The sequence below is a fragment of the Typha latifolia genome, chromosome 6 (assembly GCF_019914945.1).
Source record: "Typha latifolia isolate L0001 chromosome 6, TyphaL0001v2, whole genome shotgun sequence".
NCBI classification, from domain to species: Eukaryota; Viridiplantae; Streptophyta; class Magnoliopsida; order Poales; family Typhaceae; genus Typha; species Typha latifolia.
The window spans coordinates 13744508-13766340 of NC_133091.1; the positions used below are offsets into that span (position 1 = coordinate 13744508).

A 21833-nucleotide genomic window follows, 5' to 3' on the forward strand; every position below is an offset into this window, starting at 1 on the left:
TTTTATAAGCAGATCTTATTGTTTTATACTTAACACATCTAAACTAGCTTTTAACTACACTTTGACCAACTATTACACATTTTCTTATATATATATATATATTTATATATCCTTTTTTTTACATTTTAATTATCTCAACTAGTTAATATGTTAAATCATTATCATACTCTAATTTTTTTTCAGAATAAGAGTAAAACAATTTCAGAAACACTTACAATAACATGCGAGGCATTTTATAGGTTTTATATAATAAAAAAGAGATTAATATGTCATTAAAAATAAATGATGGGTCCTATGTGAGAGTGGGCAATGGTTAAGATCTAGATGTTATAAGTTTGTGCATCTTCTTATTTTCAAATAAGTAAATGGATGATCTATAAGACGAGGGCTAAGAATAATGATGCTTTAATCTCATATGAGCTTTGGTAATCCTACTTTCATTTGCTCAAATGCCAAGTATTGAAGCAATGCAAAGCATAATTATTATAATATCCATGATGCCTTCTTCTTCTTTTTTAGAAAACAACTTACATTCAAGATGACTTCTTCATTAAAATTGACTTTTAAATATGATATCATAATATGCATTGCAAATTTGGACTACTTAATAGGTAGATTATAAAAAGAATGCTGCTCAATTACTTGTTCGACAGCAATGCTATGAGTGTACGGCTCTTGTACTACAAATCACAAATGAGTCATTGATCATTAAAAATAAAAAATAAAAAATAAAAAATAAAAAATTCCACCCTTTGATTCTTTCTTAATTTTTGCAAACAAAGAGGTGGATGGGATGAGGATAAAGAAAATATCAAAATAGTCAAACAACAATAAAATGGTTAATAGCAAAGGAGGTTAAAAAAAGAAGAAGGGAAATTTCATGGATTCATTAATCTTGGAATAAGAAGGTTGTCTTCAAATAGATTGGTGTAATTTAATCAAAGATAAAATAAAATAAAATAGATTCGTACAATGTGATTGAATTATACACCTAACACTATGCGTTGTCACATTTAATTCATCAACAACTATTATTGCTCAGAAATGAGTGACGCTAACGTTTATTTGTAAAATAAGAATATATATACTTATTCTAATATAAATTTTTTTTGTATTAATAATAAATAATATTTATAGATTCCTTTTCTTTCTTATCATCCGTCCGATTTGATCGGACGGACAGCAGCAATCCTAAACATGAGTCGTCCTAGATCTCTCTCTCCTTTCCTACGGACAAAAGGAGACCTCTCTCCGGAACGGAAGCTAAGAGGTAAACCGGATCACCGTCATTTCCCGGTCACCCGTCTCCCCCACCCCGCCGCAATTTTTACTTTCCACTCCTCTCCGTTCCTCTTCCTCCTCTATATCTACTCCCCTCTAAGCCTTCCGTACACCCACCCCCATCTCCTCTCCTCTCCTCTTCTATCCTCTGCTCGTCTCCCTTCTCCTTCCCGGCGCCGAATTCGGTAATAGCCGCCGACTTTGCGCCTTCTTCTTCCTTTTTGACTCCTTTTTGATATATATATATATTTATTTATTGGTTTTTTTTATTGGATCTAACCTTTGCAGTGGATGAAGGCAAAAGAAGTCGAGGAATAGAGAAGAAATTTTCGTGGGATTGATGAGTTGATGGATCGGTCGGTATCGCCGGCATCGTAATCGGAGTCCAGATGTTCCGCAAGAACGACTCCGCCTTGTCCTGCTTCTACCTCTACTTGCTCTGGCTCTTCTTCTTGAAATAGCCAGGAACCGGAGATCCGAAACCCTAGCTTACGAAGGCCGTCCGAGGACCAGGGGAAGCAGGACCGGCGATCTCGACTCGTGTCGGACGATGATGTTGGATCTCAACTTGGAGGAGAGATCGGCGGATTTGGAAGGACGCGGGAGCGACTCGGGGACGACCGCCTCCTCCCTGCTCAATGCCGAAGTCTCGAGCTCCGGGATGTCCGCCGCGCCGTTGGAATTTAGTATCTTGAAGAGCTCGTCGGAGATGGAGGAGGAGACCGAGGAGGAGGATAGGACTGGTGTGTTCACTCGAGATTTATTTCCTTTGGCGGCGGCGGCGGCGGCGGCAGTCGCTGAGGTGTCTCGGCCTCTCGTGGTGGCTTCTTCTTCGTCTTCGTCGTCTCCAAGACCGTTTAGGATGGATCTTAGTTTCTGCCAAACAGGCGTGCAACCGGAGGTGAGAGTCTTGCCGCAGCCACAGCAGCAGGCGAAGAAGACTAGGAGAGGGCCGAGGTCGCGGAGCTCTCAGTACCGGGGAGTCACTTTTTACCGAAGAACGGGAAGATGGGAGTCACATATCTGGTAAGGGAGTTAAAAGTTGGAACCTTTTCTATTTATTACTCTTTCTTTTTTTGTAAATTCTTTTGTGAAAATTTTGTTTTTGGGTGACAATAGGGATTGCGGGAAACAAGTCTATTTGGGTAAGCACATATCTCCGATTCTCTTTTATCTGGTGTAGTTTTATTGATTTCATGCAGGTTGACAATTCTTCTTGCTTCTGATTGGTGGATATGATGCAGGAGGATTTGACACTGCTCACGCGGCCGCAAGGTTTGAATTCATGAATTTTACTTTGAGGCAAAAAAGAGAAAAAAATTCCAATGTTTCTGTATTCATGGAAAGTTGGTTAAGTGTAATTGTCTTGATTGCAGGGCGTATGATCGTGCTGCAATTAAATTTCGTGGTCTTGATGCTGATATCAATTTCAACCTTTCTGACTATGATGAAGATATGAAACAGGTGCTGGATATATTACCAAGTAACAGTGGTTTAACTGTTAAATTGTTGAAGTAGAGCTTATCTATGACCTTTCCCATATTAGATGAGGAATCTATCAAAGGAAGAGTTTGTGCATATACTGCGGCGGCAGAGCACTGGATTCTCGAGGGGAAGCTCAAAATATAGAGGTGTTACTCTTCACAAATGCGGACGGTGGGAAGCTCGAATGGGACAATTTCTAGGCAAGAAGTAAGGCTCTCTGCCTCCAATTTTCTTGCTTTTTTGTTCCTTATTAAAATCTCTTACATTCTAAAGCCTAAAATACGAGGTTCTGTCTATTTGGTGAAAACGCCAACAATATATGAGTAGGCATGTTAGATATTTATGGTATGATAGAATTTTGATAAATGGAAACTAAGATGAAACAAAGTGTTTATTTATAGAGCATGGTGCTTGGATGCAGGTACATATATCTTGGGCTATTCGACAGCGAAATAGAAGCTGCAAGGTCCTTTTGAACATTGATTATAATTTGTTGTTGAAACTGTAGTTATGTTAACTTGTACGCGTTTCAGTTCCAACTCAATTCTCCTTTTCCTTTCCTTTCTTGTGAATGTTAGGGCTTATGACAAGGCTGCTATAAAATGTAATGGGAGGGAGGCTGTAACCAATTTTGAGCCTAGTACATATGAAGGAGAGTTGCTCACTGAGGCTGATGATGAAGGTACCATTCCCAGATTTTCTCTCCTGTCTGTTAAAAAAGTTTCATGTCTTTTGGTATTTGAATTGATTTATGATTAATCTGTATCCCTTTGGCATAGCTGTAGGCCGTGAAGTTGATCTGAATTTGAGCATATCCCAACCTGTTAGCCATAGTCCAAAGAAGGATCAAGACTTACCTGGTATCCAATTCCACTTTGGATCGTTGGAAGCTAATGAAACAAAGAGATTAAAGGCAAGTGAACTTCTCATATGAGTGCCTCTATATGCATTTGCCATTCCTTCTTGAATTTTGGAAAATCAGTAGAAAAAATCAACATTTTGTCACCTACATAGAAAACCTTGATTTTCCTCCAGCTTGAGGTGGTCTCAGAGGTGTGATCTCACTATGCATTTTTCTATGCCAGCAATACTCTCTGATTATGTCAGTTGCTTTTCCATTTGGGTTTTATATACTTTTTATTACAACAACTGTCTAACTTTGTTCGGTTTCCTTTTTGTCCCACTACCAGTGGTATTCGTTGATTACTGATGAGCAGCTTCTGTTTGATTGATCATAAAGAGATTTTTTTTTTTCACCAGAAAAATAGTCAGAAGTTAGCTAATGCTGCTTTATCTTTTTCCTATTCTTTGCTTTATGCTATAGATTGAAAACCCTTCCTCCCAACTTGCCGTTCAACCGCAGCGCTTAGTTATGTTGCCAGAGCACCATAATCCCTGGATCGCTCCACATCCTGCCTTCTTTTCCAGTAATGAAGTATGTTATATAACTTGCTCTTTTCCTGTGTCAGATTCTGTGATAATTGTTAAAATATTTATTTTTTCTACTTTAGTGATTACATATGGTTTTGGTACTCAACATGTTCTTTTTCCCCTTCTCTTACTTTCTGTGACTTTTCTTATAAGGTTGATCTTTCCTTAATTAGCAGCTAGTGGCAGTTACGAGCTAAATTATTCCCTTTGAAAGCAATATCCTGAAAAGACAACATCAACCACCAACAGCTCTTATAATGTAACAGGATTGTTAATTAGGAACTTAAGATTCCCTTTTTGTTTCATGTTTAGCTGCTTGTTTTGACGTATAAAATAGCAGGGTGTTTTTTCTTCTGTATGTTCATTGTTCTGATGCATGGATGTGACTCTTTGCATGAAGTAACTTCGTGATATTCATAAACGGCCTGTTGGATGTGGCACTCTTTCATAGACAAGAATGAAACCCTAGTTTGTCCTTTTCTTCTGAGAGAAGTGAGAACTTGAATGAAATCCTAGGTTGTTTTAATTTCCCTCATGTAACTATAGTCAACCGCTTCTGATGGCATGTTCCTTGAAATGTAGGAAAGAGGTAAAGAGAAGAGGCCTGAGGTGGGTTCCCAACCTCCACCCAGCTGGGCATGGCAAATGCATGGCCCTACTCCATTGCCACTGTTCTCTGCAGCATCATCAGGATTCTCGACAGGCACTGTAACAGCTCTCCTTTCTTCTCCACCGCAGCCACCCCCATCAACAGCTAATCTCCATTTCAATCCGCCAGCTCCATCCAATTACTATTCTAAGAGCTGAAGCAAAGAGGCGTTCTCTAGGTATACGCCTCTTTCTTTTTTGGTGCCATTGTACCTGTGTGTTCCTGCACGCATAGCAATGTGCTTTTTACCAAGCTGGCATTGGAAAAACATACCAGAATCTATGTGAATTCGATTTTTGACTCTTTTTTCAACTGCAAGAGGAGATGTTTTTCAAACTCTTCTAGAGGAATATCTTAATTTAGTGATGGACCGTCAGTCGGATCTTCTTTTTAGTTAATTAAGCCACAGAATGATGACCAGCAAAAGATCTGAAGCCTTGAATCTGGTCCATTTTTCTATGTTCTTTATGTGGAAAAGCATCATCTACGACTAAGCTTCCTCAACACTTATTCCAATCCCTTTTTTCTATATCTCTCGCCATGTTCCATGAGGATGAGGTTCCCTGCTTTTTATTGGTTCACTGTACTTCCTTTCCTTTTACTGAAGCAGAAGCCTGGAACATTTAACTGCTTAGATGCTTGCATTATGTAGCTATGATATGAAACACCAACTACACATTATCTTGTGCCTCCGCGGCCGCCTTTTTTTTTTTTTTCTCTCTATACTTGTGTTTGGAATTGGGAGCAGCAAGTATATTGTGGCAATATATGTGAAACTCATTGAGGCCAATGTATCATGTATGATAATATTTGTGTGTACATGTGTCCAGTATATAATAAGTTTTAACATCTCGGGAACATGTAAACTTACGTATTGTCAAGAATTCCCAAGAATATGTTATTCCTTTCCAGTACTAGGTATTTATGCCTAGTAACTTAGACAATCAGATACCAAACCATCGTATTATGATGGCATACAATAAATATATATATTACGGATGGGCCTAAAGGTGAAGCCCGTATCAGAATTCTAGCCTTTTATATTGGGCCTAAAGTTGAATACAAGGAGTATGTTTCTAGGCCTTTTAGCTTGGGGACTGCATATTATGTAGCTGTGCCTTTTCAACTTGGGCCTAAAAGAGACGTCAGTATTGGAACTGCAAAAAGGAGTTGTACATCCGAGTCCGACAACACCGATGGAAACTTTTTGTGACGGATGCATGCATAGATACATTTACATACAAACAAGTCCATGCTAACAGCTAAATGGCCCATATGACCATATCCGATCGGCTTAATGTTAATGGCCCATACATACACCTATGGGTCCATATCTAAAACCTTGTACTAGATTTTCACAATAATAGTCCTACAGAACTATTCATCTGTACTTCAGTCCATGGGCCGAAATAGCGTACGGCGAGAATCTACAAAGCAAGATAAGGATGCACTTTATCCGACCAGTACGAGAAGAGAGCTCTCACTTGTTTACTTTTTTTTTCCTTTCTCTGCTCGCCTCTTGCCGCCGGCGACTACCCCTCCCCCTATCTCCTTTCCCCAACTCTTCTCTCTTTTCTCTTTTCTCTTGTTTCCTATCTATTTCTTCTCCCTTGTCGTCATCCTTTTGAGGGTTTTAGCCGATCTTCGTTGAATCGTTGCCTTATTGACGAGACTCTTTCCTCTCACTCCACCGCATAGTCGTCATTGACTTCCTCCTCGGCGTAGGATCCACCTCGCTTTAGCCCAGCTTCTTGTCCTCCGCCATCCTTACCACCCTCACCGCATCTATTATGTCGCTCTCAGGCCACTTTGCTTCTTTATTATTTATTTTTTGCTTTCTTTAACTGCTTCAAGGTCAGTGCTGGAGCCATAGTTAGCTAGCCATTTGTGTATAAGTATTATAGGTGTTGCCTCGTTGAGATCTTGCACGCTCTCTGTGCTCGATATTTGTTTCTTCCTACTAATAGTGGAGCTTTTTTAAAATATTTCTCTTTTATTTTATGTGTCAAGCTTGTATAAACTAACCAGAGTTAATAAAATTGTAAGCTTACCAGCTTTTCATATACAAAAAGAAGAAGAAGAAGAAGAAGAAGAAGTTTTAAGGGTTCTAATTGTAAAATTGAGGGTCAAACGATATTGGTGCCACAAATTTACGTGGCTTCTAACACAGAGCCCCCTTTGGACAAGTGAGAAATTAAGCAAAGCACACCATTGCTAGAACTTAGAAGAGAAGGAAATAATAAATCAAAAGCCACACAACTACTTAGTATTCACATATATATATAATATATATAATTTACATCGCAAAACAAATGATGGAGGGTTATTCTGTGCACATAGAATGACATCAAGGGGTGGCCGTCGCTCCCAGCTCCACCAAATCAGAGCGCGATAATTAAAGCATCAGGATCGGATGAAATCACTGCATCATCGCCCGTCGTCGTCATGCATCTTGGGAAGTAGCGGCGCCGTTCCCCCCTCCCTGCCTATCTCTTCCCCCTGTGGTGTAATTAATGGCGGCGGACACGGATTTGGATAAATCCTCAAAGATTTGCTTCTTAACCTCTCCCCTCTTTGGGTAGGGATTCCCCTTCCCCTTCCTCTTTTGCTCTTGATCCATTGAGAGAGAGAGAGAGACCGAGAGAGAGCTGTGTAGTGTGTGAGAGTGAGATTGGCATAAGATCTTATAGAAGGATGCCGCTAACCATTAGTGGGAGGGGTTCCGCTGTAGCATCCGCTGCAGGAATTTCTGTGCGACTGTAATAATAGAAGCTATCTGGCCTTTTTTCTTTTGACAAGTATAAATAAATACCTAAGTAATTTAGTAAACCAAAAAGACATAGGTATTCTTAACTACATGAATGCATAAAAATAAATATTATTTTTTTCATAGTTAACTTTATGAAATATTTAAGATTACTTTTGTCTTCATATATAATAATAATAATAATAATAATAATAATAATAATAATAAAATAAGAAAAATACACGTGGGCGGTGGTTGAGCTAAATTTGTCTGACATCGCTCTTACGTCATCTAGTGACGTCGGACAAGTTACGTCATCGGTTCCTTGGGTGGGAAGTATGAAAAGAAATGACATTCGTTTTAATTTCAATTTCAATTCCAATTCTAAGCTAAGCCAAAAGAGATGACTTCCTTTGCAATCTGGATAAGAGTAGTGCTATTCGTCCTTTTATCTTATTCTTCTGGATAGTATCCATGAATAGAATAATCTATCTATGTAGCGAATAAATAAATAAATAAATAAAAAGAAATTAGCACAGGTAAAAATAGTCCAGATAGCACCCAAGCTCCCTAAAGAAGCTCATATTATTAAACTATTTTTAATTCCAAATTTTAGCGATATCAATTTAATTACGACATCATTAATTTTCATATCTCTTTAAAATAAAATAAAAATACAAATATATGAGAAGATGATAGCAATTAATTATAAACTTGTCACATATAATTTAGATTAACACATAAATTTTATCATAGTAATTGGAAACAAAACACAATTAACCAGAATCCAATTATATAAATACTGATCTTTTCTTGAAAGAATGAATAGATTACAATTTTTTTAATAAAATAAAATGTTTGTTTTAACATACTAAGCATTGGAATATTTCAAAAGCTTCTTTCACGTTCATGATTAAGGATTGGGCCTTTGGAAAGCCATAAAAATATTATACATTAAATTAATGCATGCCAAGACAAAGATGGAAGTAGATTAAATGCAGCCACTTGATCAAAATAAAATTAAAAAAAAAAATTTATAATTCGCATGCCATGATTTGGAGTAAGCTTCACCACTAAGCTTCATCCTTATCCAATCTCCTGCATTTTGGCACGTTTCCATTCCTTTGATGCCCCAATTTCAAACTTCCTTCTGGTTGTACGAATCTAAAAGCTTAGATGATTAGTTTGTGTTTTATTTTATAATAATTTTTTTCTTATTATGTAATATAAAAACATAATATTTTTATTCTAAATAATTTTGCACTAAAATATAAACATTATTTATTAAAATTACATCTTATTATACTTATATTTACTTTTAATATTTACTTTATCAATATATTTTATCGTAATTTACTTTATATCAGTAATTATTAGACCTTTGTTTGAGAAGACATATAAGGATAAGAATAATTTATCTTAAAATGAATATATAAAGATCTATTCTAGAATCCTTAATTTGTGGTCTTAGATTTTTCCAAAGTTGATTTGAAGTCTAGAAAGAGTTGATGATTTAGTGAGTAATCAATGTTAAGAGATTCTCTGTCTTGTCTTGTTGTTTGTTGTGATCTTAAAAGTGAGTGAGAGATTTTAAAAATTAGAACTTTCTTATATAGCAATCTTTTGCTCACTTTTTCTAAGCCAATGGCCCAATTATTGATCTAAAATTGCCTTGCTGGCTTTGGAAAGCCTTTGTCACTTGACAAGATCACATCAAAGCTAAATCCACACACTATCTGACATCTTAATCCTTGTACCTTAAAAGAAGAAGAAGAAGAAGAAGAAAAAGGATGACAGAGAGAGATGTAAATGTCTCAGCCTTGCACAAATTCATAGTCTCAGAACTTTCAAAACTAAAAAATAGATTACATTTAACCCAAAAAAAGAACAAAAGGGTCACAATTAAAATATCTCAACACTACCTAATTGAAAGTTTTGACAGGACCAACTCATTCTTCCTCTGAACCCTCTTAATTTATCCTTCTCCTCTCCTCTCATCTTTCTCTCTTAAATCTTTCTGCACACCCTTATCCTTGCACTCTTCCTACTTAGATTTGCTTCAATATATATATATATATATATATATATATATTGAAAAAAAAAGACTATGTATTGAAAAAGTCTCAATTTTAGTAAGAACCAAGAATTTGCAATCCATTCATTTGAGCTGTGACAATAGATTCATCGACAATTTAACACATAACAACTCTTACAATCCAACAACTTGCACCTGCTCTGCTCTGCTCTGCTCTGCTCTTATGTACATAGTGTAAGCAGCAGCAATCCAATCCAGAACTATACTTGTCATCAGCGGTGTATGGAAACATTGAATTCTGTACAAGATCAATCAGATACAGAGTTGTGTGCATGCTGCTCAGCTGTCATAGCTATCCTCCGAGTTGTAGCCGCTCAGCGTCGGCGTGGTAGGCATCGTCCCGCCGCCGCCGCCGCCGCCGTCTGATCCGTTCTTCTCTCCTTTCTTCGCGGCTCTCGGGATGATTGTTCGAACCAAGCTTGAGAAGATCTTCGCTTTGATCTGTCCTCGCTTCGGCAGAGGCCTTCCTTTCTTCTGGGTCGCCATAATTTGACGCTCCATGGCTAACAACCTTTGATTGTTTACAAGATTTAAATATGGAAGAAGAGCTTTGGAGTGATGGCAAGGAGATGGGGAGCTCTATCTTTATATATAGAAAAAGAACTATCTAAAGTGGATTGCTTGGGGTGCAAGGAGCTAGGTATTAAGGAGAAAGAGTTAAGAGAATCTTTGAATCATTCAAAGGGACAAATGGAGATTACTGTTTGGTAGATTAACCAAACATGGGGCCCATTAATTCAATGTATGCTTAGGTGTCTTTGATTTAGATTAGAGAGATGCCAATTTTATTTTTGTTCTCTAGAGTTATGTCGTTAAGTCTTGCGCACTTGCATCCAAAAAAGCCAATCTAATGTTAAGACTGTGATTTCTACGATGTGCCAACCTTAGTATGATATAACTAATAAGGAAGTAGTTGATCAAAGATAAGATCCAATTTCAATTTTAGAGAGAAGAAACAAGAAAGAACAATTTGACTTGAATTCTTGGACTGATGGAAAGGTCAAGATCTGCGTTCACACCAGAGACTATGTCAGTCAATGATCACCGGACCCAGTTCTGGAAGAAAAAAGAAGAAGAAAAAAAGAAGAAGAAAAAAGAAGAAGAAAAAAAGAAGAAGAAACAGAGCATGGACTCTTGTTGACATTCTGTTCACACACATGAGTAAAATATTTATCTTTGGAGATTGTTTTATTGTTCAAATTTGGTTGGAATCACTCTATATATACTTCTCTCTATGAGTTCTCTGACTTAAAACTTGTACAAAAGCTTTATAATCCAGGAACGAGAATATATTTCAACAAGTGAATAAATAGGAACTTAGCTGGAAAGATGTATTCACTTGCAGTGGGCAATCAGCCAAATCTTTTTGTCATCACTTTCAGACAAGATCTTGGTAGATTCTTTCTTCTCTTTTCCTTTTACTGTTGTGAGTTTAAGCTTTAATGGAGTCATTGTCATCTTCTCACAAGTCAAGACTACCACAAGATTCAAATGACAAGATAAATAGCTTAAGGTTAAAGGATGCACCTCCATAACAATATGATTCTTTAAAGAAAAACAGAGCACCCACTAAAGATTAACATCTAAGGTAGATGCCTATCTATGTGAGGTTAAATATAAAATCACAATAAAGGATTACCTTTTAGACCAAGAACTCGTAATACAAACGTGGAGCTTTTGATTTCTAAAGCTCAAAAAGAAAGCAGAAGAATTATAATAACAGGTGTAACAGCTGTTTAACAGATCTTGTCTACATATAAACCAAAATTGATAGATATTAAATGAAGTAACATCAACAAAGTGTAAAAAATCCAAATCATATTACAAATAATGCAATCAAACACACAGAGATATTTAACAGACAGACAACTAAGATGGATTAGAACCATTAAACTTTTTTAATGTAGACAAGTTTGTAAATATCAACACCAGGACAAAATTTACACTGCCTTCAAGAGTTGAAATATAATCTTATATAAAGTTGAATGTGAGCTTTGATTGATACCCTTCTTATTGTTCTTATGCCTTAGTTCGCTTGTGGAATAGATATATATATATACGTTATTTCAATATAAATCTTTTTATATTAGTACAATATATTAGTACAATATAAGTTATTTCTCTCCTCTCATCTTCTCTCCTATATTTTTATACTTATTTATTTTATTTCACTCTTCAAATTATATCACTTCAATTAACTGTGGTTTTAATAATTATCTCCGTCGCTTTCCTTTTTATCTTCTCTCCTCTCTCCTCTCTCCTCATTTATTAATTATAATTTTTTTTAATTGTTTGCTCAAATATCTCTACTTTTTATGTTACATAAATAATAACAATTACAAAACTACACCAGTTTACAACTAAATATTATAATAATCTAAATCAGTATAAACTATTTTATGCGAGTTTAGAAAATGAACATAATTAAAATAATATGGAAGTTATTTCACAAGTGAACACTACCTAAGTGTAATAACTATCATAAATTGGATGAGAAGCACATAGTTTTGAAGCCACTAAACTAAAGAACACCAATTGATGGTACAATGGGAAAATTTGGTTGGAAACAAAAGGCAAAAAGTATACCCAAAAAAATGTCAAACTAGAGCGCAAATAGAGAAGTACAGTATCGAAAGACCAATCTCAATCTGAGAGGATTAAAGTAATTGCTAAATTCTGATAAATATTTAAGAGGGAAATTTAACTAAGTAGCATTAAATCACATGATCTGAGGATGATCAAATAATTGGCAGCAGTCAAAGTGGATAACAGTGTCAGGTCAAGGTTTTAACAGCCTTCAGTCAAATGGAGAATGCCTCCACTAATTGGCATATTCAAAACATGGGCATTATCTCTTCCTCCTGAGGTTTCTTTGACTGTCAACAATTTCTTAGGTCCATCATAGAGGAGAAAATAAAACTAGTAAACTATGCCTCCAGCATCAAGGCAACCTTCTTCTTCCCTTTGAACAACTATGAACATAAGATATCCTTCTAACAGTTCATCATACATGCAATAACAAAGCCCATTGTGTGATCTAAGTTTTTGCATGGAGTTTCTCAACAATTCTGTGAGCTATTATAAGAGCTTCATCAGAAATCTGGAGTACAACTGCTGGGATAATAAAAAAAACAAGGTAAAAGAAGGCCCTAACAAGATGTATATACTATAATACTACATGGAAAGAAGGAAAGAAAGAGACATCTTGCACCAAATTCACTGGGAACTAAGGGAAACCACAATGAACTTTTGGTTTCTTTCTCCACCTCCTTAATGCCTCTGAGACCCTTACAGTCACCAAACTGATCAGCATAGCAAATATCTTGGCTTTAATCTGACTTCGCTTGGGCAAAGGATGTCTCTTCCCATTCTTCCATTTGTTTACGGGACTGAAAGCCATTGCAGAAGTAGATGAGAAGAACACTGAGCTTCCAAAGTAAATCTTCTTGGCAAATATAAGAACTGGATCGATGGAGGGAATTCTATGATGCTGATATATAAACAAAATTGCTGAAGAAGAAGCAGAACAGCTAGCCTCCATGGATTGGTTTATAACTATTGATAGATAAAGACATGAAGTAGTATGATCGGGGGTACCTTGACTTGCAAGTTTCCACTCAAAAGGAAGTGTTTAGTTGTCGGTAATGAAGTGATGTTTGAGAACTATCGCAAATTATTAGAGAACTTATTTCCTAACAAAAAATTTAATATTTTGTATTATTTTTAGTTGAGAGAATTACAAAATCGAAGCTACAACTTCAAAACAAAAATAAAAAGATTTGTTTTCATTTGTACCCCTCCAAGGTTCCTTTCCTATATCCATACATTTTAAAATTATATATATATATATATATATATATATATATAAATATTTAAAGTTTTTGCTTAGATACTCTTTAAGTTACTTTTAACAAATATAATTAAATTTTTTACTGCTTTTTAACAAATTAACTGAAAGTGATGTGCAAAAACAAATAGAAGGGTGTGCTTATCTTTTAATAGTTAAATTGATAAAATTTTAATAATTAGTTAGGTTTAAGGAGTGTTCACAAATAAAAAAGGGTTTTAAAGGAGATAAATGTAAATATTAATTTAAGTATACACGTAGAAAATGAATATATTCTTTTAGAAACTTAATAGTCACATGCTTTGCATATGATTGGAAACAAAAGTTGGGAAGTGTAATCTGTCTTTGTAGAGAGAGAGAGAGAGAGAGAGAGAGAGAGAGAGAGAGAGAGAGAGAGAGATTCGATGATTTAAGAAAAAATTAAAAAAGAAGTCACTTCCTAACTCATTCCCTAACTTACTTCCTACAATTAAATACTAGAAAGTGGGGCAGTTATTAAAAGTAACTATTTACTTTCCTCACTTAGCAATAACTAAGCAAGCAGTTTTATACAGCACATCACAAATGCTCTTAAATGCAATGCACATACTCCTGCTTTGCAAAGAGCAAACATGAGGAAGAGAAAAGCATTCACATCTAGTTTAATTGGGTAAAGGAAAGGTGATTGGTACATCCTAACCAATTGGAAGAGATATATCAAAGATGGATAAAGGTGGTCAGAATGGAAAAAGGAAGTGTCAATTGAACACGATATAGTGTGGGCTTCACCTAATCCTTAGTCTCGTTGTTTCTTGCAGGTGTCAAATTTTTTTTGGAGTCCTGAGAAAAATGATCATATCCTGGAGCTCATAGCTTGTTTTTCTTGAGCACATCTTATCTTATCTTATACAAATGAGATCTTATGAAATTCAACCCAGACTTCAAATCTCAACCAAATTCAAGGAACAGGTCCAATTTCTACCTTAGTTTGCTGACATGATGAATGATCAGAAATTCTCAGATGAGTGCCTGAAGTAAATAGTATGGTTAATGGAGATAACATTTGATTCAAATGCACCATACAGTGTGTTCCCTATGTATTCCAGAATGTAAGCATTCAACAAAGGCAACAGTGGAAAGAAAAGCTTACCGATCCTCAAAAGTTGTCACGTTTAGCTCTTCCTAAATAGATTCTGAATGAAATCATAATCGATACGCTTTGAGTTATCCTATATTTGAGATTGGAAAGCAAGATAAGAGAGAGAAAAGTGACATGGAGAAGTTGCTGCATTAAATTACAAAATGTACAAAAATACCTTCTCAACAATTTTCTCAGCCAAGTATATACAAATGAAACCATTATGGTATGGCACCCATTTCATTTACATTGTTATGCTTGCAGTCTGAAATTACTTGATTGGAGCCAGCAGCGTAAAGATTAGTAGCATTGAGACCACCACAATAGCCCCTACCAAAGTGAATTTTGGGCTTGTCCATAACATCAAGTTCGACCTCTCTGTTCTTTTGATAGGATCGATCTCCTCAGAGAGGGGGTATTCAGTACGCCGTGGATTCCAGCTCACGTACTTGTCGGGTCTGAACTGTGAGAACAATGTTTTCTTCCCCTGCTTCCTAAATTTAGACCAAGCCTTGTCCCAGTCTGTAGACATTTTATCACCTGTGAAAAATGATAAGAAGATAGTCAAACTGTAATCCATGAATAATATATGAACAATTCAGCATGTGGAATTTTGCTAGTATCCGCAATAAATGTCCATATAACTTCCACATGCATATACTGCAGAATGCGCTGATGACAAGATATTTATACCATACCGTCGATTTTTTTTTTTTTTCTATCAAATTAGTATCAACAGGTCAGGAATGTTTCATGGGAGTATGGAGTGGTCAATGAAAACTAAATTCTCATATAACAAAAAATAGAACAGCTATTTAACATAGAATAAGTTCCTTGAGGAGAAATCTATCCAGAGCAAGCAAAGGCCAAATTTATAAAAAAAGCTGCTTCACTGACTAATCCTACTTGTTACGTTATATCATATGTCATTAAACAGCTAGTCTAGAAATATAAATTTCCTCATCTTCTAGTTCTTTTTACTATAGTCACAAGTTCAGCATATGTAAATTAAGCACTTAATTTCTTTTTTTCTTATACAATAGCATGACCGAGAAAGATCCAGGTTCCTCTGGAAGATGTTGCTGATGCAACAAGCAAAACCAAGCGAATAGAAGTTACAATACACAAAGATGGCCGGAATTCTCTTATTAAAAGAGTCAAATCATCAACTTCAAAAAGTAATTGCCCTATTATTATTATACTAGAACAATCTCGTCAAGATATCAATTGCATTGCCGCTAAGAATCATTGACCACGCATTCAAACATTCAATAGATAAGCATTCTAATCATTTCCGTCAAACGCATGTACAGTCACAAAATTATTTGATAAAAATGCAAACTATTCCGGTCTTCTCCTACAAAAGATTAGCAATTTCATTCTCAAACACACCTCTAGCATAGGTAAAAAGAACAAATCCAAATTGTACTCTTTCATCAGTGAAACGTTCTACTCTTTCAAAACACGCCTCAAGTATCCCATGACCAACATTATACCAATGTTTCCTAAATCTAACGAAAATCGAACTAGAAATAGAGCTAAAAAAGAGGTATACCTTTGTCGTTGTTCTTTCCGTTATCCGGGGATTGAGAGGAATCATCTCGGGAGCAACGAGGCCGGAGAGGAATGCGACCCGCAGGCCTCCCTAAACCCAAGCCCAAGCCAAGATCCATCTCAAGCTCTCAACCACGAGGTGAGGAGGAGGAAGAAAGAAGGCGGGGAGAAACGAGTGGATCCAGAACAATGACGAGAGTTCGAAAGCGACGCTTCGGTGCTTCCACAGAATCTTTTCCTTACCCTTATCATCGAGATGCCACGTGGCTCACGATATGTGGTCTTCCTATATATTTATTTAAAACAATAGAAGTCGGCGACGACTAATATTTTTTTTATATCTCTATTTTTTATGAATATATGATTCATAAAACCCTGAGTAACAAAACAATAATTTGTTCTAAGGTTTTAAAATTATATGAATAATATAGACATTGAGATAGCATTCTTGAAACAATAAGTATGTAAATCAGATAGGTAAATTTCCAAACCATACATTAAAAAAACTTGGATATATGGAACTAGATCAAGTTAAATATTAACCTTGTCGATTCCATTTCTTTTCTGAGAGAAATTACAAATAACATCATATATTTTAACTATATTATAAATAAAGGCCTCTCTTTTTTATTATTTGTAAATAGAACATCATATTTGCTAAAAAAATAATTAGGCAACACTCCGAGTTATATTTAATTAATGGAATGAAATAAAAAGTATAATATTTTCGTACATTTCAAATAATAAATAATATTTTCTAAATTATTCTTTATCTTCACTATTCTCATGGCATTTGAGATTAAATAACAATACTTTTGAATCCGTAAATCTATGGATTCAGTAATTTAAATCCATTGACCTTTGAGATTGTTTTTCTTTGTTCATCCTAGCAGGAATATGAACATTTCTGTTACATCAGAAATTAAATGAGAAAGTTTCTTCTACATAGCTGAGAAAATAATATACAGCTTCTCAATTTGTGACAAGTATTTTACTTAACAACAGTAAGCCAATTCAGTTGCTTCTCTAAGTCCCCTGGAACAGTAGTTGTGTTTCACAATGATCAGACTCCATATTTCAGATTCTGTTGTGTTTGCTTTTTCCTCTATTTGTTAAGAAAAATAGTCAACAAACACATTAAGTTCAGAATTGAGACAGTAAGATCTTATACCGTAAAACTGAACCTTACGTCCTTGAAATTTGATGTACAAGATGGATTAACTGTTACTTCTCATGAACAGCAGGCTTTCATAACATCTTCAATATCAGGATCATCTCCAGCTTCTTTGTCCTGCATATGACAATTTACATAATACAACTAGCTTATAAGAAAATTCTATGCATAGTAGAAAAGCTAAGAACATTTCTTCGGTCAATGTTGAGTGAAGTGAAGGCCATCAAATAGGATGCCCTTTGAAAGATGGAACTATTAACTATGTCAATGATACACTATGGTGGATGACAGAATTTTTTAGACCAGCATTCATTGGTCACAGTTTCAAGAAACTGCAGAATCAACACAAAGTCAGGGATAGAAACTAAGTGCTTCTCTCACTACCATGTATGTATGTGTCTGTTTTGAACATTGCAATAAGTTGTCTCTAAGATTGACATGATAAGATGACAATAAAGATTAGAAAACTTCCATGACTGCACAATCAGATAAGCAGAAAGAGAATAGTCTGTGTTGACTGTCGTCAGAAGTTGTTTACTAACCTTGTGAATATACAAGATGTTGCAAACACCAGGACCTGCTACAACCAGTCCTCCTTGTTGCCTGAAAGGACATTGCAATGAATTTGTTAACCAATAAGGAGGACTGGCAACCAGAAAAACAGACTAAACTAGAGGCAATCATAATTCATAAGTAGCAAGGCAGGAAGCAACCCTATGCACAAGGTAAGTCCAAGTAAGGCTATCATTATTCATTAGGGTGGATAGACAGAAGAACTACCAATAAGGTGGGAAAATAACAAAAATAAGGAAAGCAAAGCAAGTCTCTCAGATTGATTCTAGGAATTGCTATAACCCAAAAGAGACAGAGAATTTTCATCCTCAGCATATATAATTGTGCTTGAATCTAGTTACTATGTAATTGCTTCAGACGCTGCACTCAGAGAAATTCAGGAGCTGTTGAACTAGAAATGAGCATAGATATTAGGTATAAAGATATCTGACTTACCAACCACCCTTTGTCATGGTGTCCCTTTCAAATGAAAGCCCCCAGTCCTGTCTATATCCTTCAATATATAACTGCACAATCTTGATACCAGCCTGCACCACAGAAATGGTTTTTATTAATAAGGCAGATTTTTTAAGAAAAAATCCTCAATAAAAAGTTAATATGTTTTCCATTAATTACTGATGGAGTAAATGTTGTTGCCACTCCATAAGCAAACTCAAGTGCATCATATGATGAATGGTTTGGATCTGCATAAATTTCTGCATTGGAATATGATAATTGTTATAACAGAACAATTCAGGATTAAGATAATGGTACCGAAAAAAATTGAAGGATTTGGAAAAACAACTGATAACAGATAATGACATGAATTACAGCAGTATAGTTGTTATTTATGATCTGTATAAAGTTTTCCATTCAGAAGCATGTACTTTTTCCACTGTTTTAGTAATTACCGTGTTTGAACTTGTTTAGTTGATAGTCATTCTGGAAGCATACCTCCTTTGAACTTGGTTTGCTCTGAAAATGCTTTTGCCTGAATCATAAATAGCCAATGTACTTGAATCAACAGTTTGTCTACTAAGATCCAAATAAGTAGCATTAATTTTAGAAATATAATTAATAGAACTTCCAGTATAAGTAATGCTTGTGCAAACACAATTTTACTAAGGCAAAGTCAGAAAATCAAATATTTTGAGTACTACTTGTTGCTCTTCGCAACTAATAATGAATTCCAGAATGCTTTCCAAATATTGAAGAGTTGGCCCTTGAGAAAAATGCATTGTTAAAATATGAATGCAGTAGAAAAGTGATAAAACTAAGTCAACTATTGTGACATGAGCATTTGCTTGGAAGCCATGGAGAGAAATTGATCACATGCACTAGTCTATTGTATAAAGAGTTTCAGTTTCCCACAAGGAGTATGATGAAACATAGATGAATATATGGGCCCATGAAGTTACGAGCAAGAACTCAAGTGAAAGAGGAATTGTTGTACATGAATCATGGCACATAGTTTTGTGGAACATCCTGATAACTATATCACAAGTCAGGTCAGGTCAGGTCATAGAATATGCAAGAAGGGCACATTAGAGTGTAAAGACAGTTTTCAAAATATATGATGTGGCTCACTTTAGAAGTTCAGAATTGTAATTCCGCATTAGTGGCCCTCAGCAACTTCAGATTTTTTTTAAATTCAATTGATCACACAATCGCAACCATATAAAGGAAGAAGCCACTTTCACTGAAGATAGGTCAACTTGATGATGTTGGTAGCTTGTGCTTCTACCAACTTCCTAGCCTTTTTCTTCTCATAATTTAAAATTACTAACTAATCATCTCTGTTGATGAAAAGACAGAATGAAAGTATACTCTGATATACCTGATCAACACTACCAGGTCCAATTATAGCAAGAGCAACCCCAGATGCATCCATTAGCTCCTGCAGATGAATGGCATGCATTGAAATATGAAAGACAAACAAAAGATCCATATATGAAACAAATGATCCTTACATGAATTGGAAAAGGCAGGAGTTAAAAAAAAATTAATCATATACAGCCATCTCCTGAACCCACTTTCACCAAATTTCTACGTAAATTAGTTCAGGATATTACTGCAGCACAATAACAAGGGAGTTCTTCATAATCATCGACTCAAAATAGAGCCTAACTCACTAGCAGTCCATCGAACGGCTTGTGAATACTGCTTTGTGTACTAAAGGAGTTTCTTTTAGTCTGGAATGTCAAATGCCCTATTTAATATTTTCCATTTTCCTTCTCAAAAAGAACTCTTGTGCTTTCCAATAAAGCAACACCAATTGACAGAATTACAGCTCAGGAATTGTATCTTTATGTCTTCAATACCAACAAGATCTATTACTGTCAGATAATCCAACACAGCATCTCAAATATTCATCGACATCTTTATAATTTTGAATAAATTTCTTTCCCAAGTTATCCAATTCAACCCTACATTTCACACTAGAAACTCCCCCCAACCCCGCCCGAAAAAAGGAGTTCTTTTTCGTATAAAATTATGTTGGATCATAATAGTATAATACCTGCTTGGAAGCAAGAAGATCGGCTCTCTTACGACACAAAACACATCTGCAATAAGGAGAAAATTTTAGTTATACTTGAACTTCTAGACCGTTACTCAAGTACATAGAGCTCTGCAGTAAAATTCACCCAAAATGACGAGCAAATGCAACTACAGCTTTTCTATCTCTCCAGAGATTGACGATGGGTATCGCTTTGCCACTTAAATCAAAAACTTCTACCCCTTCTAAGGAATTTGCAAGGCCTACAGACGTGGCTGCTGTTGAATTGCCTGTACAAAATCATACAATAATTCACAAGAAGCGCAAAGATCATGAAAAGTAATAGGATCCCTTGTCGTAATCCTCAGATTTTAAATCCTCTTTTACTTCTACTGCTTATAATTACGCTATTGGTCCATGATCAGTTCGCGAAGCAACTCCATTTATTATGTATTCGAAATGAAGCAACACAAATCCAACATATTACTTTCCATTTACAGAGCGTAAAAGAATACTAGATTTACATATTGACGTCAGAAAACTACAAGAACAGGAGAATCATCTGAGTAAGAGGATTACCGAGAGGATCGGATACTGCTGGTACTGGAAGGACGAATCTGGAAGGAAAGTTGCGGTTCTTGGGCTGGAAGGAGAAGGGAAGCGTCGAATTGGAGTGTTTAAGGTTCCGGAGAAGAGTTGTTGAAGGAAAGGCGCTAGCCTTCTCTAACCGGATGGGCGTCGCCGCCGGAGTTGGGAGGAGAAGCATAGCCATTGGAGGGAGGAGGAGGAGAGAGATGGTGAGTGACTTGCTATCTCCTGAAATGAATTGGGCCGTTCGTATATAGTCTACGTGGCCTATAGATAACCAGGCTTATTTTTTAGGCCCATAAAAATAAGGAAATTATTAACAATTTTCTACATCATGAAATTATCATATTCTATAAACTTTTAATTTTTTTTAATTAAAAAACAAATATATATATTTATCAAATAAATGTCGCTAAAAATACCTTACTTGATCTATTAAATGTCATTAAATCTTACGAAATATCATAGTTTTTTTTTTCTTTCCCGTTTATCAATGAATGCAATACAATTATACAATTATACTCTCTACTGCCGTTTTATATACCTTTTGACATAAAAAAAAATACCGCATCTCCAAGATAATCACTTCGCTATTTGACTTGGATTCTATACCAAACTAAAAAAAATCTCTACTCGCTTAATAGTCAAAGAGTCTTTTTAGATACAAAAGCACTGAGATCCTACTAAATTTTAACTAATATAGTAAACTGTATAGTTTAGACTTTAAGTTATGTATGTTATCGAATTACTGTTTCGAACTAAACTCACTGAGATATGCTCTAAACCGTCATGCTACCAACCTATTGAGCCAACCCAC

General features: G+C 35.6%; 3 protein-coding genes across 11 annotated transcripts; 1 reads left to right on the forward strand and 2 right to left on the reverse strand.

Moving 5' to 3' along the window:
* Nucleotides 1-1253: 1253 nt before the first annotated feature.
* On the forward strand, nt 1254-5538 carry LOC140790629 (APETALA2-like protein 3). 4 transcript variants are annotated; one of them, XM_073140783.1, is made up of 11 exons: nt 1254-1466; nt 1570-2307; nt 2401-2426; nt 2526-2556; nt 2658-2745; nt 2828-2973; nt 3188-3232; nt 3345-3448; nt 3552-3679; nt 4091-4201; nt 4780-5538. In XM_073140783.1, exons 2-11 carry the CDS (start codon nt 1832-1834, stop codon nt 5002-5004), a joined length of 1380 nt encoding a protein of 459 aa, XP_072996884.1. In that variant the 5' UTR covers nt 1254-1466; nt 1570-1831; the 3' UTR covers nt 5005-5538. The 4 variants fall into 4 exon arrangements, with proteins under 4 accessions (XP_072996884.1, XP_072996882.1, XP_072996885.1 ...); XM_073140781.1 differs by having other exon boundaries at nt 1318-1466; nt 3546-3679; XM_073140782.1 differs by having other exon boundaries at nt 1333-1466; nt 1579-2307; nt 3546-3679.
* A 7112-nt stretch (nt 5539-12650) lies between these two features.
* On the reverse strand, nt 12651-16346 carry LOC140791267 (uncharacterized). 4 transcript variants are annotated; one of them, XR_012109547.1, is made up of 5 exons: nt 16207-16346; nt 14830-15191; nt 14664-14742; nt 14496-14542; nt 12651-13076 (listed from the first exon to the last, which is right to left on the reverse strand). XR_012109547.1 is itself a non-coding variant. In XM_073141744.1 (2 exons), exons 1-2 carry the CDS (start codon nt 16322-16324, stop codon nt 14923-14925), a joined length of 387 nt encoding a protein of 128 aa, XP_072997845.1. In that variant the 5' UTR covers nt 16325-16346; the 3' UTR covers nt 14788-14922. The 4 variants fall into 4 exon arrangements, 1 of the variants encoding a protein (XP_072997845.1); XR_012109545.1 differs by lacking the exon at nt 14496-14542; XR_012109546.1 differs by having other exon boundaries at nt 14496-14742.
* Nucleotides 16347-16354: 8 nt separating this feature from the next.
* On the reverse strand, nt 16355-21256 carry LOC140791266 (thioredoxin-like protein AAED1, chloroplastic). Of its 3 annotated transcripts, none has more exons than XM_073141743.1 (10): nt 21008-21254; nt 20577-20718; nt 20450-20495; nt 19769-19828; nt 18886-18922; nt 18568-18647; nt 18388-18479; nt 17922-17982; nt 17395-17496; nt 16355-16491 (listed from the first exon to the last, which is right to left on the reverse strand). In XM_073141743.1, exons 1-9 carry the CDS (start codon nt 21198-21200, stop codon nt 17437-17439), a joined length of 771 nt encoding a protein of 256 aa, XP_072997844.1. In that variant the 5' UTR covers nt 21201-21254; the 3' UTR covers nt 16355-16491; nt 17395-17436. The 3 variants fall into 3 exon arrangements, with proteins under 3 accessions (XP_072997844.1, XP_072997841.1, XP_072997842.1); XM_073141740.1 differs by lacking the exon at nt 16355-16491 and adding an exon at nt 17019-17310 and having other exon boundaries at nt 21008-21256; XM_073141741.1 differs by lacking the exon at nt 16355-16491 and adding an exon at nt 17019-17310 and having other exon boundaries at nt 17390-17496.
* Nucleotides 21257-21833: the final 577 nt, after the last annotated feature.

What these genes read in the sequence shown, in the direction of transcription:
- LOC140790629 (XM_073140781.1), top strand. Translation starts at nt 1,832, where the DNA reads ATGATGTTGGATCTCAACTTGGAGGAGAGATCGGCGGATTTGGAAGGA. An exon ending in CACTGAGGCTGATGATGAAG is followed by an intron (nt 3,449 to 3,545) that starts GTACCATTCCCA and finishes CCTTTGGCATAG; the next exon opens with CTGTAGGCCGTGAAGTTGAT. An exon ending in CCTTCTTTTCCAGTAATGAA is followed by an intron (nt 4,202 to 4,779) that starts GTATGTTATATA and finishes CTTGAAATGTAG; the next exon opens with GAAAGAGGTAAAGAGAAGAG.
- LOC140791266 (XM_073141743.1), bottom strand. Translation starts at nt 21,200, where the DNA reads ATGGCTATGCTTCTCCTCCCAACTCCGGCGGCGACGCCCATCCGGTTA. An exon ending in ACCATGACAAAGGGTGGTTG is followed by an intron (nt 17,983 to 18,387) that starts GTAAGTCAGATA and finishes ATGTCCTTTCAG; the next exon opens with GCAACAAGGAGGACTGGTTG. An exon ending in ACATCTTGTATATTCACAAG is followed by an intron (nt 17,497 to 17,921) that starts GTTAGTAAACAA and finishes TGTCATATGCAG; the next exon opens with GACAAAGAAGCTGGAGATGA.
- LOC140791267 (XM_073141744.1), bottom strand. Translation starts at nt 16,324, where the DNA reads ATGGATCTTGGCTTGGGCTTGGGTTTAGGGAGGCCTGCGGGTCGCATT. An exon ending in CGGAAAGAACAACGACAAAG is followed by an intron (nt 15,192 to 16,206) that starts GTATACCTCTTT and finishes CATTTTTCACAG; the next exon opens with GTGATAAAATGTCTACAGAC.